The sequence below is a fragment of the Phodopus roborovskii genome, unplaced genomic scaffold, assembly GCF_943737965.1.
Source record: "Phodopus roborovskii unplaced genomic scaffold, PHOROB, whole genome shotgun sequence".
NCBI classification, from domain to species: Eukaryota; Metazoa; Chordata; class Mammalia; order Rodentia; family Cricetidae; genus Phodopus; species Phodopus roborovskii.
The window spans coordinates 7,603,576-7,623,296 of NW_026126611.1; the positions used below are offsets into that span (position 1 = coordinate 7,603,576).

Below are 19,721 nucleotides of genomic sequence, written 5' to 3' on the forward strand. Positions count from 1 at the left end.
GATAATGGTTTGTTTATCAGGGAATCCTATGTTCTAAGTCTCCTGCTCTTTCTTTAATTCCTGGCCACCAGCAAATGAGCACCTCCATTCTACACTGTGTTCCCATTATGATGCAATGCCCAACTCAGGCCCCAAACAGGCAATTAACATAGATCAAAACTTCCCAATTAAGGTCCAACACCACCCTTTCCCCTATTAGCTCCCATTGGACTTGTCACAGCCACGGAAAGCTAACATATTTCCACAACCAACAGGAAGCGACCTGTGCTGTGATCTGAACACAACCAGAAGCAGATCTCGACTTCCAGGCTCCCCCTTTGCATTACACAGGCCTCAGGCTCATCTTAGAAGGCCCGGTTCTTGTTTTTGCCGAAGGTGCTCTAAGATTTAGTTCTGGGTTTCAGGGAGGCTCACAGTTAATGGTTTACTAATGCTTCTAGAGCTTCCAGTGGGCAGAGGCACATGCTAACCCGTGTACCACATGAACCCGCATGCTGATGTGTATATGTGTAAAGATGAGCTGAGACACACACCTCTCAATTCCAAACCAGAGAAGATGTAAGGCTTCCTTCTCACAACCTGGCCAAACTAATCTAAATCAGCTAAGTTCCTTTATTAAATTACAATAAAAAAACAATGTATTAGTGCTGCTATTCATTTGTACACTGTGGCTGCTAGCACTTGTCTTTGATAGTGGGGATGCTTCAAAAAGTCAAAGTCAAAAACGCACACAGAGCCACTCCCTCTGTAAACTCCAGCCCCAGGGTCCCAGGGGATGAGATGCCATCTTCTCATCTCTGTGGGCCCCAGGCACACACATGGTATACTTACACAAATGCAGGCAAACACCCATACAAATACAATGCAAATGAATAACTGGTTAAAAAAAAAAAAAAGCCCACCCTTAGTGTAGTGACTTGGCAGGCCACCACCGTCATTTCACTTATTTCTGACTCTCTATCTGACCGCCTGTAGCGTGGGTTAGCTTTATTATTTTTTCTTCTATACGTGTTCTTATGCCTTCAGTTGAACTCTCTTGTTTAACTGTATCGGCTGCTGTCTTGGGTACACTGTGATATTACTGGAAGTGGTCATCACTGTGCCATCTGTAGCCTAAACAAAAATGCCTTGCAAGGTTGTCCACAATATAACCACAACCAGAGACAGCTGATGGATCGCTACTTCCTTCTTTCTTTTTAAAGTCATGATTGGGGATTGGATTTTTGTTAAGGATTACGTTCCCCTTTACATTTTATTTTCATGGCCTCTAATATTAATGAGTGTTACTATTGAACCATCCAGATTTTCTGGGATAAATGCTATTTAGCTAACATACACCTGGATTCTGGTGCTGCACATGTCCTTTCTAACTAACTAGGTTTTGAGGGTGAATTAGGAAATTAAAAACAGGCAAGACTCAATAAAGTGAGTATTTTTAGGAGGATAAATGAGATATGGACTTTGGAGAAAACTGGCTAATATGTGCACCGTGGCAAAGTGGCACACATCTTGCCGGTGTACTTTGGGGGGCCTGGACCAGTTAACAAAGTGTTTGTGGCTGTGATGTTGACGTGGTGCGCTCGCTCGGATCACCATGGAAACCAGTCTCTGGGCGTGTCTGTGGGGGGTTCTCCAAATTAGATGACTTGAAGCGGGAAGCCCCACCCTGAGGGTGGGTGGCACCATCCATGGGGCTGGGGTCCAGGCCTGAATAAGAAGGGGAGGGCAGTGGAGAGGCAGTCAGTCCTCCCTCTGCTTCCTGGCTGTGGACACCATGTGACCAGCTGCCACTATGCCTTCCCAGCCAGGGCAGACCACGCCTATCTGTGAGCCAGAATAAACCTGTCCCTCCTGAAGTTACTTTCGTAAACTATTTCGTCATAGCAATAAGAAAAACAATTAATACAGCAGCCCAGTGAGTGTAACAGCAAGGCCTGGAGTGGTTTGGCTCTGACGCTACAAAGCCTCACATTTCTCACTGACTGTCCCTGGGATTAATACTCATAGGTCTCCGATTTACTTCTGTGCCTCTATACAACACGTCTCATTATAGTGCAAATCCCACAAGAACAGAGACCTCTGTTTGATTCACTCTCTGCTACATCCCTAGAACCAGACACACAGTAAGCATTCAATACGTATTTGTTGACGGATGGATAAATGGCTGCTTATTCCAGAAAGCAAACTCAGAGTAATAGCTAATTAGATTTTTATGAGTTAACAGTAATCATGTAATTTTATCTTGTTATTCTAAATCAGGATTAGACAACCTTTTTTTTTTTTTCCTTTTAGACTGGCAGATAGTAAATATTTTAGGCTTTGCAGACCATATGTTGCCTGCCACAACTACTTAACCCAGTGATTGTGGACAGTGTGAAAGCAGCCACTGATGATCCATGAAAGGGAAAAACTAAAACTTTATTTATGACACTGTGTGATGCCCTGGAATGATCCCATAGGCCTAGTTAGCTGGCTCTTTATAAACGATTCTGTGTGTAGGAAATCATGCGGTACAGTTGTGAGGAAAGGCTAGCAAACACCAGGAAGTGACAGGCAACCCCACACACCCTCCCGCATCAACGCAGGGGCCGTACACACACAGTGCACTGTGCAGTTGGAAAGAGAGCCCGGGCTGCCTCGGGAGACTGAGAGCTAATGACACCTCCTGATGATCCAAGGGCCCGAGAGTCACACGGCCCCTTCCCACAGCTATAAAAGTAGTAAAGGGTTTCAGGGGGGGAGGGGACTGTTCCACGGAATTACCCGCGAGCTGTGCAAGGGCCCCAGGGACTGAGCCTCTGTGAGCCCCCACACATGCTGGGGTGAGCTTTCAGTCCATCAGCTCACTGCTCCACTGAGCTGCAGCTGGTGGAACCGTTTCTTTGGTCTGTTGTTGGTGACCTCCCTGGGGTTAACGGATGGATGCTTGTCTCCTTTCCCCAGAAGTCACACAACAACTGGGTTTAAGACCTCTGCAAGGCAGACTTGGGGCAGACTCACTACTCTCCTTGGTAATCACAGCAAGGGTAGGTCTAAGAACTAAACTATTTTTTCAGCTCTTAGATCAAACAAAGTAGAAAATAAAAACGATCCACGAGACCCCGCTGCACAGGTTATACTGACCAGAGCTGTGTTGGACAACAGAAGATGTTCAGTGAGCAGGCTGTCACAATAACTATTGGGCATAAATAAAATGTCCTTGGGGAGAGGAAGAACTGAGCCACAACACCTTGGGAAAACAGGCGAGAGACAGACAGACAGACAGACACACACAGACAATGAGAATAAATGTGTATGGGGTGTATGTGTGTGGGGTATGTATGTGTGTGATGGGTGTATATGTATTATGTGTGTGTTTGTGTGTATGTGTGTGCATGTATAGCACACACATGTCCCATGACTCATGTCCGGAAGTCAAAGGAGAACTTGCAGAAGGAGTTGGACTCCGATTCCAGAGTCTCCAGGTCCCACTGATCAATCCAGGCCGCAGCCTTAGTAGCAGGCATCCCCCACCAATCCGCCTGACTAGGCCGGGAGTTTAACAGAAATCAGGTTTTTGTCACTAAGCACCCATGTGTGCTAAGAGCCTCAGAGGTGACTGGCCAGCAACAATGCCCAGGCTGTTGTGATTTGTGTATCATTTTAGATATTAGAAAAGCAACTTTGATTACTCCGTAGACTGTCATTAAGAATACTCAGACTTTGTTATTTGGATGTTTTGTTTAAACACTTTCCACATCAAACCTAACTACTCCTACTTTATCTTAGAACTTAGAACCTTTATCTGGACATTGCTCTTGCTTTACAACCCCCTCCCCGTGGGGTGTGTGTGTGAGAGCGTGTGTGTGTGTGTGTGTGTGTGTGTGTGTGTGTGTGTGTGTGTGTGTGTAAGTGTAAGGAAGCATGGATAGAGGTCAGAAGGCAACTTTTGGGAACCGGCTCTCCCTCCACCTCGTGGGCTCTGGGGTCAGGTCCAGACCACCAGGCCTGGTGGGAGCGACCGTCTGCTGAGCTGTCTCACCTGACCTTTCTTGCTGTCTGCGTTTCTTCTGCCCAGAATCATAGAATAGGTAAATTGTAAGGGGAGAAGGGATGTCTTGCATAAGACTGCACCCAGAGTCCCTGCTGCAGACTCCTTTATTTCCCATACATTGGTCTTTCAAAATCTGGAAAGTGTGCATTTAAGGATTGAGAGTTTCAGCCAGAGCAGGTGAGAAGGGAGGAAGCCCACTCTTCCGAGGTTCTGGGTGACCCGAGGGCTGCCTGTTAACTTGGTAAGGCCAAGTGTGACGATATGAACAGGGGGTGGGTGGGAGAAGCAGGCGTACTAGGGGCCACGGTTTTCTTGGGGAGTCAGTTTGGGAGACAGTTCATGGGGATGCCAGACAATGCATTTATTCAACTGATTAAACTACCACACCGAAGACCCGACTGTTTGCTCAACCACACACATCCTTTTCAAAAGCCCTCAAGCCTGTGGTACGACTCAAAGTCGGCATTTGGAAAAGTGCACTGGCAAAGAACGGGTTTGGATAGAATGCTGCTCACCCGGAAGGCAGCATCCTCAGGTCTGTGAGAGTGGCAGGTCCCAAGCCGGACTCACTAACAACTGCAGACCTGAAATGGGGAAGAGCCCTCCCACTGAATCTGCTCTAATCCTTGCTTTGATGGGGGTGGAGGAGGGGCAAACAGAGCAGTTTATATTTCTCTCACCAGGACAAATTAATAGAAACAAAACCTAATTTTCCCCTTCTCTTACCCATTCTTGTTCCTCTTCAATATTTTTCCTCTTTCTGAGATTCCTTTCTTTATGTTTGAGAGGCTTACTGTTTGGCTGCCTTGTGAGGAAGCGGGTATAGTGACAGATGAAAGAAAGGCTCGCATCCATCGTGTAATTCAGAAGAAGGGGAAATCGACTGCTGTGCAGTTAAGACCCTAACAACCTTGCAATTTTGTATAGTCGCTTCCCCCACCCGTTCTTTTGAAGAAGTCTGCCTTTATTCTGCTAATAACTAACCACAGTTGCAGCAGCGTGGATCCGATTAGCAGTTCTTATGATACAAAAGGGACAAGGGGAAAAAAAACCCTGTGAATGCAGTTGCCAATTTGTCCCCCTGGACCCCCAGGAGAAAGATTAGCCGAGTGCCTGCCTGCTTCCTTTCTTCCCCTTCATCCCGCCCGCTATCACGGATGGGGACAGGTGCTGTGGAAGCCAGGTACTCTCTGCCTTCAGTCAAAGTTACAATGCTCGTTTCTACACTGTCCCCTTCCACGCGCCCTTGCAACACTCTCCAGACCGGGTTCCAACACTGTGACACTTCCGCTTGTGAACATGAGTGGTTATGAAAATGCCACACAGGATGGGCTGGCCCTCAGAGCTACTGTGCACGCAAGAGCCCATTCACCACAAGAGAATGAATGTGGGGTGTGGCAGATGCACAACAGGCCACGTAGTGCGTGGTGACACTACTCCTGGGTGAGTCAGGCGGTTTGGAGCCCTACAGCCTCAGGAAGGAGACCAGCAGATAAAACACAGTACTGGGGGACAAACTGGCTCCTCGGGTAAAGGCACTTGTCATGCACGTCTGGTGACCCGAGTTTGAGTTCTCTCTTTACTGGGGTAAAGAGGGAAAGAATGAAAGAACCGACTCTGCAAAGTTGTCCCCTGACCTCCACACACAGGCCATGCATGTGTGCTCAGCTATGTGTATGCACATAATAATACATCACTAAAAACCACGGTTTCTCCTCTATTAAGTATAGAATTAACTTCTGTTAAATATTGACTTAGTCAGTTTATGGGTGAAATTAACCAGGTTTCCGAAATATTTAAAAATTTATTGCATTTGCAACTACACTAATAGTTTATTTTTAAGACAACACTTAAAACTTCTGTAGCCTTGCCATAAAGGTACATTGACTGACAGACTGGGTTAGCTTGTGGTATGTGCGCATGTGTGTGTCCATATACAGGAGTAAACCAGAGGGCGATTTCCATTTCCCATCTTACTATCTTAGAAAGGGTCTCTCTAAAGTTTGGGCACAGTGACTCAGCTAAGTCGGTGCGCCAGTCAGCTTTGGGGGCCATCGGTCTCTGACTCCACAGAGCTAGAATCACAGATGTGTGCCACCACATGGGTCCTGGGGTCCAAACTCATGTTTATGGGACTTTCATTTGAATGAGCTACCTTTTTTCTTTTTGAGGCAGAGTAGTCTAGGCTGGCCTTCAACTTGTAATGGGCCTGAAGCTTAATCCCAAGGGCTGGGATTTCTAGCCCTGTTTACATGGTGCTGGAGATGGAGCCCAGGGTTTTACTCCTGGGAAAACACTGAACTGAACTCCCAGCTCCAAAATACTTATAAAAGTAAAGCGGGAGTTAAAGCGCTGCACTGTTTTTGGAAACTCAACTTCAAGCTACCTACTGGAATCTCCGAGACCCCTGGGGTCCACTTAACACACCACTGCTCATATGTAAAGGCAACAAACATCCCAGTAATGTGTCCTCATGTCCCAGTTTATAGTATGCCTGGTGCTTCAGGTAATGGCTTTTGAAGAGAAGGGATAATGGACAGACAACTGAACCCTCATCCTTGCAGCCTACTGAGGGGGCTTCCAGGTGGGTGAGCCGTCTAGCGCAGGCCAGAATGGAGGCAGCTGTGTGTGGAACAGTGGGTGGGCTCTTGGGCACACAGCTCTTCAGAACTCTATAAGCTGTGCCGAGGTTACCAGGAGCCTAGGTTAACAGGAGAGAGTTTGAGGGTGCATGACAAAGACCAATAGGACACAGAGGAGAGGAAGATATGCACTCGAAACACGGCCTCAGGCATTCACCATCAATGCTTACTTCAATGGTCAGCTAAAGTTATTTATCACACCTGCTTTCAAAATAGCTCATCTCTTCCAAGTATCTGCAAAGCAGATTTAGTCACTAGCTAATATTTCACTACAAATGCTAATGCATCTATGTGAAGGATCAGAATTAGGTAAGAGTCTTCACACATGAAGGCCTGGCTCACATCCACACGTTCAGAAATATTTTTTTAAGCAGAATGATCTGTCATAGTTGAAATCTCTTTCGAGAGCGGAAGAGAATAATCAAATGGAGGACAAAACATCAAGGCACAAAGATTATGCAAGCACAGGAGGAAAGTTAGCTACGGAATTAACTTCAGAATTTTCTTTTCCTGGACTCCTCCTCCCCCGCTTAGAATTGGCACTCTTAAATTTGACCAACATCCATTGAGCGCCCCCTGCTGGCCAGCCACAGTTCTCCACCCTCATGTGAAGGGAAGTGGTTCCCTCCCACAACACAGAGGAAAACTAACTCTCTCCAAGAGGTCAGAAGGGACTTAGTAAAGAGAAACAGACTTCAGCTGGGTCTTGGGAGATGGATGGACGATGCCAGGTAAAGGAGTTAGCTCGTTACACTTTATTCAGCTTCGTGGGCAAAGATCTTGTCCACAGCCATAGTTAGCAGCAGCACAGAAACAGGGAAATCTGTTCTGTGACCATTTCTAAGGGAGGAAACAGAGAGGAAGGGAGGGGAGCGGAGTGAGGGGAAGGCAGAGGAGGGGAGAAAAGAGGATGGAGCCACACACTGAGGGCTGAGGTTCGCCTCTCTAAAGTGATGCGCCTTGCTTTAGAAAAATCCATCCTCCCTCCCTCCATCCTTCCCAAGTGACAGACTGAGGAGATGGGGAGTGTAGCGCTGGCTGATTCAGGCCTGAAGTTGTAACTGCATCCTATCACAGTTTGGCATTGTGGCAGTACTACCGACTGAGTTCATAACCTAGCTCTAGAAAGGTCAGAAAACAAAGAAACAACAAAGGTAAAAACAAAACTGGCCATCCTCTGTCCCTCAGTGGGCTCTTCACCCCTAAGCTTTCCAGTGAGCCATAACTAAGTAATAATCACCTGGACACTAAATGGAAGTGATGGAGGCCGCAGGAGACTCTGGGTAGCTAGAGCACAGGCGTCTGAACAGGAAAGGACAGCAGGGACCAGCAGTCTGTGCGCCCACGGGCCTTGGCCATGCCAGTAAGGTTGGCACCTCCACTCTTCACTTTAAACAAAGTTTGTAATACACACTGAAATACAAACCTTGCACTCAGGTTCTTACACCAAACTTTCTGGGAAAACCAAAGCAAAGCAAAGCAAAGCAAAGCAAAGCAAAGCAAAGCAAAGCAAAGCAAAGCAAAGCACGTCCCTCTGCATGGCTAAGTAGGACCACCAACAACGTTCAAACAGAACAGGGCCAACACCAAATGCTAGACTTGTCTCTCACCCACTCCTTCACCGCCAATGCACACAGAACTACCACTCTCTAATTTCTCCACAGCCAAATCGTCTACGGCCCTCCCCACACCCACACCTGCCCTGTTTCCCCTCCTCAGGGGCCTGCCATGGTCTGTAGGCCCTGGTTCTGTTCTTGCTCCTTACCAAACAGCCAGAATGACCCCTTAAAGCCTATTCTGGACCACGGCAGTCCTACCGGCTCACCTTCTAGTGGTCTCCCATTACAATTAAAACCACACACCCTAATCTTATAAAGTCCCAGGCAACAGTCCAGTCCCCCTTATCCATTGGAGGAGACACTCCAAAAACTCTAGCAGATGCTCAAGACTATAGAGGATGCTGAACCTCACACATGGGTACGTTTTTTTCCTATAAAGGCCTTTGAAAAAGTTTTCTCTTTATTAGGCATAGTAAGAGATTAACGATAAAATGATTATCATAATATGCCTGCCTTATTCACTGAGGCAGGGCCTGTCAATCAAACTTTCTGGCTAGCTTTCTCTGGGGACACCCTGTATCTGGGTTCTGGGGATCTGAACTCCAGTCCAAATGCTTAACTGCTGTTACACGTGTTATGTCTTTCTCATATTTCATGAGAACACGGACCTCTACTTGCAGGGTCAGTGCCTTTCCCGAGGTTTCTGGAAACAAGTTCACAGTCTGTGTTGTGGAAGGAATGAACCGAGGAGGTGATACACTGAGGAAGGACATCAGCAGTTGGGCTGGCTGGTCTGTCACAGGACACACCTGACAAGCGTCAGCAAGAGCACAACCTGAACCCCCATGCAGCACTGTAACCTCAGCAAAGTCACCGTCCTGGCCCTCCACTGTTTGCATTTAAAGCCGTTTGCAAATACAAACACTGATGTCACTTCCTGTTTGGAAGGGAGAATGTCAACACTAACAATCCCTGGTTATACCATTTATAAACATGCAGACGTGGGTTATTAGAGATTAATGTGTCTCGGGATTGGTGTCGGCATTCCGTTTGTCTCGCGCTGAAATCAATTCTGCTCTTCATTAGTCAATGACAACCCACATCATCCTGCTATGGGAGAGAAATCAAAGGTGCGCGCGTGAATGAGAGTAAGTGATGAAACTGATTAGTACCAGGCCTAACGGCTATAATCAATCAACACATCACCATACTCCCGGCCCCAGGTTATCAGAAGGTGGGGAAATAGACTAACGCTCCTTCCACATCAGTGACTTACCCCACTTTAGAAAAACACTCCCATGGAACAGTTTAGGAACACCTCGGCTCTTAGTACTAGTCATCTACCACCAGTTCCTAAAATGTAGCAAAATGGATTCTGACAGTTTCTTCTTCTAGGCTTCAACTGGTTCGAAGAGCTTTGTACTGCTCTAGCCTTGAGTCCTCAGTGCCAATGGCAACAGTTTCTCCACAGAGACCGTGTGCAGCAGTCTGCCGAGCTCCAGACGTGAGCAAGGTGTCTGACTGCCACTTCAGCAGACAATGCAATGAAGGACACACAGACACATACCAGAGACGGGGGTGGTGGTGGGGGGGGTTGGGGGGGTGGGAGGACATGACAGAGGGTGAGGGCGGCAGGAGCTGAGAGAGAATGATGTGCTGCCGTGGACAGGAGAGGGTGAAAAGTCAGGTGCGAATGACACCTGAGAATTTCCCAATGTTCCCCGAGTCTCCGAATACGGAAGGAGAGGAAGAGAAAGGCTTAATTTCAAATGTGTTAGAGGAACGGAAGACCTGTGTCATTGGAAAATAGAAGCCACACTCAATCTCCCAGTCAGGGAGTAGTTACAGGTGCCAGAGGGCAAGGCTGGTGTGTGTGTGTGCGTGTGCACACGTGTGCGTGGTACAGAGCCCTTTCACACCGAGGCGGGCCTTGGTATGAAGTGTTACAGACTAAGGGGAGGCTGAATGTCACACTTTTCCTACCCAAGCTCTCCCGGGCTGCACATCACTTCTCAAAACCCAAATCGGTTTCTGCTTCCCTCACTGTTGCTCAGAGTCATTTGGGAAGGATGGGGAATTACTGCGTTGTTTAACACACACACAAATACTTTACACAGTGAGGGGGAAATACTGGCTAAGCTCTCTCAGTTTTCAGAAATGCTGAATTCATGCTCTCTGTGCTGCGACAGAGTAGAAGCATGGATGTATCGATGGCACTTTGTGCTTAACTTTTTTTTTTCCCATTTCCACTCAGTTTGCCAATATGCAGCATGCAATCCCCTTAGAACAAGCTGCTGCAGAGTTTCTACCTGCAGAGAAGCCAACAGAGGCCACGTGACAGACGTTGCAAAGTGAACGGAGCAGGTAGGAGGCTAGTGCAGACACACAGACCCACCGGTCCTGCTGTCCCTGCAACGCCACCTGCAGCTTCATATTCGCAATCCCGAAAGAAAACTGGCTCAGAGCCATTAACACACAAACATAAACCTGTAATTTACCCCGAGTTTTATTAAAGATAAATTTAAACGTGGAAAAAAATGTAGTTCCTTGGGATGGGCTTGGCTTGAGCCTTGAAAGATTGAAAAATCTATGGAGAAAGGACTAAACAAAAAGGAGACACTGGTTCGCACCCTCCACGGGGCGTTTATAGACACTAATCTTGACAAACATCAGGGACTATCATTTGTTCTCACTGAAACCCTTCCTGCTCGTGCTGGCTCATGCCTAACTCCACACAGCCATCCATCTTTCTCTTCCCTGCTTTAGCATCCTTTCTGAATGTACCCGCAGAATCTTTTCTTGTTTGTAGCTGAAGCTTTGGAAGATACTTGGTATCTTGTTGAGAAGGGGCTGGGATTGTTTTAAATATCAAAGAGCAGCACAGCATCTTGTCCACCACCCCCCCATACCCTTTTTAAAAACATGTGCATTTGTCGTCTGAGGGCCAGTTAAATGAACAATTCGCCCTTCAGGAGCTGAACTAACAGAGCTCTGGAATGAGGCCAAACTCTATGGAACAGGAGTTCCCAGAGCACAGACTATCTCTGGCCAAGCTTCCTTTGCAAGTTCTATCCTGGCAAGCTTTTGCAAAGCCCAGAAACTAGAGGCCTTTGGCAGGCATGGGTGAGTTGCCTCCTGGGAAGGGGACAGGTGTGCAGGAGATTGTGTGTGTGTGTGTGTGTGTGTGTGTGTGTGCGCGCAAGTGTACTTGCACCAGCTGCAGAGTAAAGGGGAGCTTTACTGAAGAGGAAGGCACAGAAGGGGAGGGGGCAGGGCAGCACTTAAGAGATGAATCCAAGCCCCTTCTTACTCTGCTCTTCTCTCAAGCTCTCTGGACTCTTGCTAGACCTGCCTAACAAAGCCCTCACTCTCATCCGGCCAACCATCAGTCAGAGGGGAGAGCGAGTGAGCCACCTCCCTCAGTAAAGCATACAGCAGTGCTCCCACAATCAGAAAGAAAACCCCACAAAAACAAAGAGAAAACACAGACAGGGGCAGGAGGGATTTGGCTTTTGTATTCAATAAACCCCTTGTTCTTTTGCTAGGAAGACGTTCCTTTGATTAATTTTCTGATAATGGAAACCAACACCACACAAGAATGCCCAGAAAGCCATGTCCCTTTGATGGGGCAGTCATGCGAATATCTAACTTTGTGGTTCTTTCTTGTCTGCAGCCAGATGAGAGCGACTTAACTTCACACGCAACAAGCCAGATGTAAAGGCCAAAAGGACCGGGCACAGGACGCCCTTAAGCCTACACCCTTAGACATCCATTAACAAAAGCAAAGAGGAGGGAGCAGGAGCCATGCACACGCTTGGAGCTCCACAAACAGCAACAGCTTTCGGGCATGAACACCACCTGTCCACCACCTGCCTTCACAGCCCAGGCAGGAAGAGCCGACCTGCCTTCGCAGCCCAGGCAGGAAGAGCCGACCTGCCTTCGCAGCCCAGGCAGGAAGAGCCGATGAGGCCTCTGTGTTAACTGTGAGTTGCAAAGGGTGGGTTGATCGTCCTTTGTGCTTTGTTAGGGATGTGGGAGGGGCTCCAGACGCAAGGCCAGTGGAACCACAGGGCAGACTGTCCGGTGTCAGCCGGGAACTGGCTGGTGCTGACTCAGCTTGGGCGGAGCTGGGGGACCAGATCCTGCATGCATTTGTGATCAAAACCTCTCCATTCAAAGTCCTCTCTCCATAAACCCCATAAGGGACTCTTGAGCTGTAACTTGAGAAGCTGTCCCACCTAAATGTGAACAAAGCAGTCATAAAGACATTAAGGGCAAACACTCTGGAATGAACTACACCCCAACTGAAATGAAACATATGTGCCCTACCAACAAGGAGGATGAGGGCCCTTCACTCTGGCCTTTGAATGCAAATGCATCACCAAGGGAAGGTGGCTGGATATGAGCCAGGGAGTAAGCCAATAGCAACAATCCTCCATGGATTCTGCTTCACACCTTCAGTTCCTGCCTAGGATTCCCTTGCATCTACAGACCTGCAAGATCAATGTAATCCTCTCCTCCCCAAGTTTTCTTTCCTTCTTTGGTGTGGGGGTGGTGACATGGTGCTTATTCCAGCAACATAAATAAACTAGAGCAGAATGTTTGCTTCCAAGCATCCCGGGATGCACACAGCAGTGCTGGATGGTGGGGATGAAGAAGGAGAACTCGGCTGCCCAGGCCCACTGCAATACGCAGTCAAGGCTCACCAGACTAACCCATGTCTCAGTTTGGGGAGCGGTGGTTACTGTGCTGCCCTGCATAGTGGAGGTCTGTCCTGTGTCACAATCCAGCACATGTATGAGAACCACGTGAGATGTGGCATGCAACAGAGAGAAACTGAGGTGACTATTTCACTGGGGGAGAGCAAGACAAATGCTAAATTTGCTCAGCAGACCTTCTAGGAGGTTCCACTTGGAATAACACCAAGAAATGGTGTGTGTGTCACAGTTCACACAACCAATACTATACTCTGTGTCATTGCAAGATGTATAGATGATTAAGAAGTGATTCTGAAAGTACACCGAGAGAGAGAGAGAGAGAGAGAGAGAGAGAGAGAGAGAGAGAGAGAGCTAGCTTATGCTGCCTACCCTCAGCACTAAATGCCACTTGATGGTGTGGTCACACGCAGCACAGGAGCCGGTGACAATGGCCCCAGCGAACTCCAGCTTCTGCTGCATCACCTAATAAGTTACGGCACAGTCATAAAAACGTAACACTTAATGTTTTTAAAAGGCAAGACAGACCACACCACACAGAGTGTGGCTGAGGAGACCATGTTTTCTGGTCTGCCTAGGGCCTTTCCTGGTTTTAAGAGCTGTTGTACTGCAGCTATTAACAATCCCCCAGCTTGGATGAAATATCACAGTCATCGTCAGTAGGATGTTTCCATTAAAAAAAAAGTAATAAATAAAAACAGTAAGATAAACGCTAAAAATGTAACAAATAAGATTCTTTAAAAAGCGATAACATAAATAGAGGACACGAGGCAGGGAGAGGGAATGGAGGCGGATTAAGGAAGTGAGCATCAGTAGATGCCCTCTTCCTAGCACTCCAGCTCTTAGATTAGATTGCACAGTTATGCTGCATAAATATAATAGACTATATACAACGATTATTTATAAACATTATGTAATACAAATTCCATAAAAGATGAAAGGAGTAAAATGTAAACTAGGTAAAATTATCACCCATGACTTTGGGGAAGAACATGATAAATTATGAACATTTACTAGCTGTTCAATTCTCATTTTACTAGGTTAGTGGAAGTGCTCTCTGGAATCTACCAGTATCATGTTAGCAAAAGTTACATGTCAAAAAATGGCATATTGTTCTGTGATGACGGAAAGCTAGTTACTGGGTGGGCTTGACTCGCTGGTACAATACCAAAAAGGTGAATGTGGTTAAAGCAATTAAGAACCCAAGAAAACACAGACATATAACACAGATGTCACGTGAACACAAGGGTTACTGGGAACACACGCTCTATCAGAAAAAAGGTGTGAGCTTGTACCAGCCCACCATGTTGGACTGCAGTTGGCACGGACCAGTGTGTGCCTGTGATCAGACATGGAGAAACATCAACTCTGAAAACACCTTAGACAATAATGGCCACATCATATCCTCCCAACAGAGCCAGAGGCATGACCGACACAGGTCAGCGATGCCATTCCAGGACACTTACTGAGGGAAAGTCTTCCCTGTACAACCGTAAGGCAGCAGACAGCAAAGGGTTTTGTTTAGGGCAAACGGAACATTTGAAGGTAGTTGGTCATTTGTGACTCATTTGTTGAGACGATTTAGAAACTGGGTCAATGGTACGTTTGGCGGGAAATGCAGTTACATCCCTAATATGGCATCATAGGCACGTCTTAAAGGACTGAAACAGAGTGAACAGGGCGGTGGGGGGCAGGGAGGACAGGACATGATATCAGGACAAGGACAGACCAACCCACGATGGGGACAGCAGATGATTAAAGATGACAGTACCTGGAATACTTGCAGGGGAAATCGGGCCAGACCGTGATTGGTTGCTTCCCACAGGAGAGCCAACGGGAGAAGGTGACGGCCCCCCAGGGATGCTGGAGAGATGGGGTGATGCGTGTGGGGAGAAAGGAGACTGAGCAGGGTTGCTCTGATCCCCCTGGCTGCTCGTAGAGCCGGATGCACTGACTGCTGAGCTCAGAGTTGCTTCCGTTCCTGTGGGGAGGTCATCGATGGAGCCAGACAGGTCCTGAGGAAGAAAGAAAAGGCAGGTGTTCAAACACTTGGAGCACACAAAGAGTGATTTGAAAGTCCCAGTGCCAAGACCAAGAGTTTGAGTGGTCGTGTCTCACAGACGACAGCGAACTCACACAGAAGGTCTGGCATCACTTAAAAGGTGAAGTGAGCTGCATCTCACACTCACAAGCTATCACTGAAGGTCTCCATCCGGCCACCAGCACCCAGCTATGGGCCTATGCAAAATGCTGTCTCAGACAGCCCTCTGTAGAGCAAGTTACCACAAGAGTGAAGACTTCCATAAACTGAGCAACTACAGGCTTGGGAGAACCTTCATATGGAAATTAAAAGCTGCCATACTATAATCTGAAGCTGGTCAAAATTCTCACTGAACTCTGTGGTGACAAATTCTTCCATTTTTAAGCATTATAATGAAACTGTTATTTGTGTGTTAATATAGTATGGAAATACAATCCTACTATTACATGATCAGAAACGAGTTCTATTGTTACGCAGCATGCGCTTATGTAACAATTCTGCACTGTTAGCAGCGTCTAATGTGACTATAACACCCTCAGAGGAAGTTACTAAGGTCTCCATGTGGGAGATCCGCAGAGCCTAGCGTGACATATTACACTCTTTAGGGCTCACTCGCTCCTCGGGTGGGAATGCAGGCAACTAAGGAAAGCAGGTAAGATGAGAGAGAAGACACAAACAGTAACAAACAGAGAGGCCGTGTTCCCAGGCCTAGAAGGGCAGCCAGCTCAGGAAGGTCCACCAAGACTGGAAGCCGGATGGAGAGAGTGGGTGCGTGCGCGCCACAGTATAAAACACCAGAACGAGCTGCTCTGAACAGATGCGCTCCACTCAGCTCTATCCATGCTCAGCCTTGTGTACTACAGGGCCTTCCTTCTCCAGTGAGCGCACTCAAGACTGATGCAGGAAGATCCTTCAGGCTCAGAAGAAATGCAGCTCAGAAGGCAGAAGACCAACCCAGGATGAGACCCCAGGCCCTGGGCATGGAGTTGTGCCAGGAACTTCCCTTTCAGGACGATGTTATCAAAGACAAAACTATACATAAACTACAGCTGATCAGCCCCCTAAAAACACGGAGTATACATTAAACAGTCTTATGACAAGAATAACATTGATTTAAGTAAAATAAAAAGTAATCTTATAAAGTCAAATAATTCTGCTTATGAAAAACAACACGATGATTGAAAATATCTAACCTTTGGAAAAGGTATTATCAAATATCTCAAATAAGATGAGCTAAATTGAATCAGATTGTTTTTTTTTTTTTCCTTTGGAATTCAGAGATAAAACAAACATTGTTGCTCTAGGCGCACGGCATACGTGATTTTGCACACATTCAGCTGGTAAAACTTCCCATTTAAACTTGATTACTGGCTGGCTCAGTGGTAGTCCCACTTAGATCTTATAAATTGGATATGGCTTTACAGAGCCAGGCAGGAATAGAGGAAGGTTATTAATCCAGTAACATGCCATACACAACTCAGAAACAAACCAGCTTCTGGCAAGCAGCACAGCTCCACCCACAAATTTCAAAGAGAAAGGGGTAGCTTTTCCTCCAGCCCAGGCTTCCTCTTCCCTCCTTCTGAGAACTGGGTTGGGTGGATCTGGGGGACAGGAGTGGGTATCCTGGGTTGAGCTTTTCAGTGTTTGCCTGCCAGGCATTTCCTTCCCAATCCATGTAACCGAATCAAGAATTTGCAAAACGACTGCAATCAATGCCCTGTGGGTTAAAGGCAAGTTGTACTTATGCTCTGCCCATGAGCTTCCCACACGGTGAAGTGTAAAACAACAATAACAACAGCAGCAGCGTTTGTTAACAAACTGGAAACACGTGAGATTCAAATGGTGGCCTCCCTGTATTTCCTTAAAACAAGACACATCCAGCCCTCAGCACTGCCTAATAACGCTGTGATGAAGACTGAGCAGACAGCTGGGACAGCCCACGAGACCAAGGATGTTGGCCACCTGACTTCTGGCCAAAGACTCAGGTACAGGTGCTGGGCGGGCCTTAGGCGAACCACACAGAGACCTCGTTGCACGTGGCAGTTCGTGCAGACTTCACCAGGAACAGTACCACAACCTCTTGCAAGCACTGAGCAAGGTTTGTGGTGAGAATGAATGATCTCAACACTGGAAGAAGAATCACATAAACAGAGAGAAGTTGGCTGGGCGAGTCCTAGAACTAGAGGTCTGGCCAAAACTGACCCAGAGTGGCTTCGGGTTTTGTTGTTTCCCTCCTTAATAGGGGAGGTGATGGTGTCTCATCCCATTGGACCAAACTCAGCTTCACAGTTGAATGTGATTGGCTAATGTGCCCAAAGGGAGGGCAGGGCTTGTCTCACTAGCTTTGATGAGGAAGTAACAAAAACCAAAAACAACAGCAAAAAACCCCAAAAGATAAAACATTTCCCACAGTTTACTAGTTTTTTCTTAGAAAAGCAAAACGACAAAACCTCTTCTGGGCCCAGGATGACAACAGGTGAGTGCTTGTGAGGGACACTCTGGATGGAGTGGCAGCTCCAGCAAACGGCTGGGCTGGGGGCCATAAGCTAGGGACTGCATCAAGGACGTTCATTCGAGTCAGGTGCTTCCTCAACACTGGCAAGAAGGGCGGGAAGAAACACACCTCCCATGATAATTCAGTAAATAACTCGATAGACAGTCATTTTCCACTGCATAAGGAACAGAGTCAAACAGACACAGCGTAAATTCAGTGCTCAGCTGTAGTTAAATAATTTTATGCAAATCTTCCTTCATAAAACCTGGAATGTTACTCATAAATTTTTGTAATTCTCTGCATGACCTACAAATTTCTTCCCCATCCTCCCTTTAAAATCCACATTATTGCTAAAAAAAAAAAAAAAAAAGCATGAGGATGGGTGTTGGGAGAGTGTCATTCAAGCTGCAGAGGCGTGGAAAACATTTCTGTTATTCAACAGGCTGATCAAGGAAGCGCCAGGAGGAAAATATAAAACCGGTGGTTTCCTTCGTGATCACATGTCATCAGGATTTCAGTGCTGACTAGACGCTGGTGCGACACAGGAGCAATAAAAAGATATAACTTTTATATTACCGACATACCCCTCTTGGAACTTTTATATGTAAATGATATAGAAAGACTCCCGCCTTGCAGATACTGGTGGTATCCATAGGCAGAGCTATCTTACAGCCACTAATGAAGGAAGTTCGGCAGCAGTTTAAGCATACAGCCTCGTTAACACAGAAACCCATCACTAAGGCTCCCCTGGAGGACAGTTAGTCAGCAGGGTACCAGCTCCTTCTTAAGCACCATCAGATCTGTGATGCCTGCAAAGGCGCACGCTGCCTGGCTTCTCCTCACGGCCAAGGCACCTTGATGCTACAGTGCTTGCATTCATCTTGCTGGAGAGATGGCAGGTCGGGTCAGGGGACAGCAGCAAGGGCCCTTGGGGGTTGGAGTCCTTACCCCACAGCGTTCCTTGGGGCCCTCTTTCCCCACACAGGGAAGGGTAAGGCAACTTCCTGGGCTCTCACCTAGCGAAGTTACGGCTTTGCTATCATAATTTTATGTGGTGAGATCCTGCTATCAAACTGGGTATTCTCTGTTTAATGCTACCCACAATACCAAATATTTTTCAATGTAACAAAATTAATGTGACCTCACTACCAAGGGTCTGCTTATTTTTAAAAGTCCCCTTCTTGCACATCACAAAAACCCTGCAACCCTTGCTTTGCTTTTAACCATTTCAAGAAGGCCTCTGCGCAGCCATTACCACTGTAAACTCACAACCCTCACCCTTTTCTGTCCAAGTAAGAAATCTCAAATTAACTCAAGGGACTAGACAAAGAATTCAGTGCTCCAGAGAGCTCCAGGAATCTCATCTGACTTTTACAAGAGAAACAACTGTGGATTACCACAGCACAAGAAGGTTCCGGATCCCTCCTGTAGACACAGGTGTAGGAACGGCAGTAACAGAAGAAAGCATGTGGACGAGTCCATGAAGATGGTATGCAGGAACGACTGTAGAAGAGCTATATGCAGTTGGGTGGTGGTGCACAACTTTAATCCCAGCAATGGGGAGGCAGAGGCAAGTGAATCTCTGTGAGTTCAAGGCCAACCTGGTCTACAGAGTGAGTTCCAGGACAGGCTCCAAAGCAATACAGAGAAACCCTATCTAGAAAACAAACAAACAAACGACCTATATGCAAACAGAAAACAAGGAACACTGTGTATGAGTTCTCTCATGTCTGTACATGGCACATGAACCTCCCTGAAATACTCATGTTGGTATTTATGAGTCACCAGAGCGAAGTGTCTTTGCTTTGATGGTAAGGCCTTCAATCTAGCACGTGTCAGCCCAGGGTAAGTTCAGTCAACACTGGCAATGTGTCACTGATCTACAGACCTGGGCATAAGCTCGGAAAGTGTACTCCCTTGCTTAATTAAATAAGTGGGTTTTCAAAAAGCCACTGAAGTTCCAAACACTCCAAGCCGCAACTCTCAGTACAATTAACTGCTGGTGGGGGTCAGCCCAGCCCTGATGGTGAGGTGCCCCGCACAGCACACATCTGGGCATCCCTCGCTCAGGCGCACCCCCTGAGAAGGGGATAAACAGAGTTAGGAATGGAGAGGATATTTCAGTCAATGCGACAGGCACAGGCCTCATTTCAGGGTTTAATAGGACACAGCTAATGACTTCTCACTGTGACTTCCCAGAGGCTCCGGGCATGGGTTACAATGCCCATTCACAACTC

The 19,721-nt window shown here is 47.1% G+C and overlaps 1 protein-coding gene across 2 annotated transcripts in view; it reads right to left on the reverse strand.

Moving 5' to 3' along the window:
* The window catches only part of Arid1b (AT-rich interaction domain 1B), a 318,541-nt gene that overhangs the window by 76,199 nt on the left and 222,621 nt on the right, over nucleotides 1–19,721 (reverse strand). For both annotated transcript variants that reach the window (XM_051206127.1, XM_051206126.1), the window contains one exon: nucleotides 14,721–14,964. In XM_051206127.1, coding sequence (XP_051062084.1) covers nucleotides 14,721–14,964 — 244 coding nt within the window. The remainder of the gene's footprint in view (nucleotides 1–14,720; nucleotides 14,965–19,721) is intronic.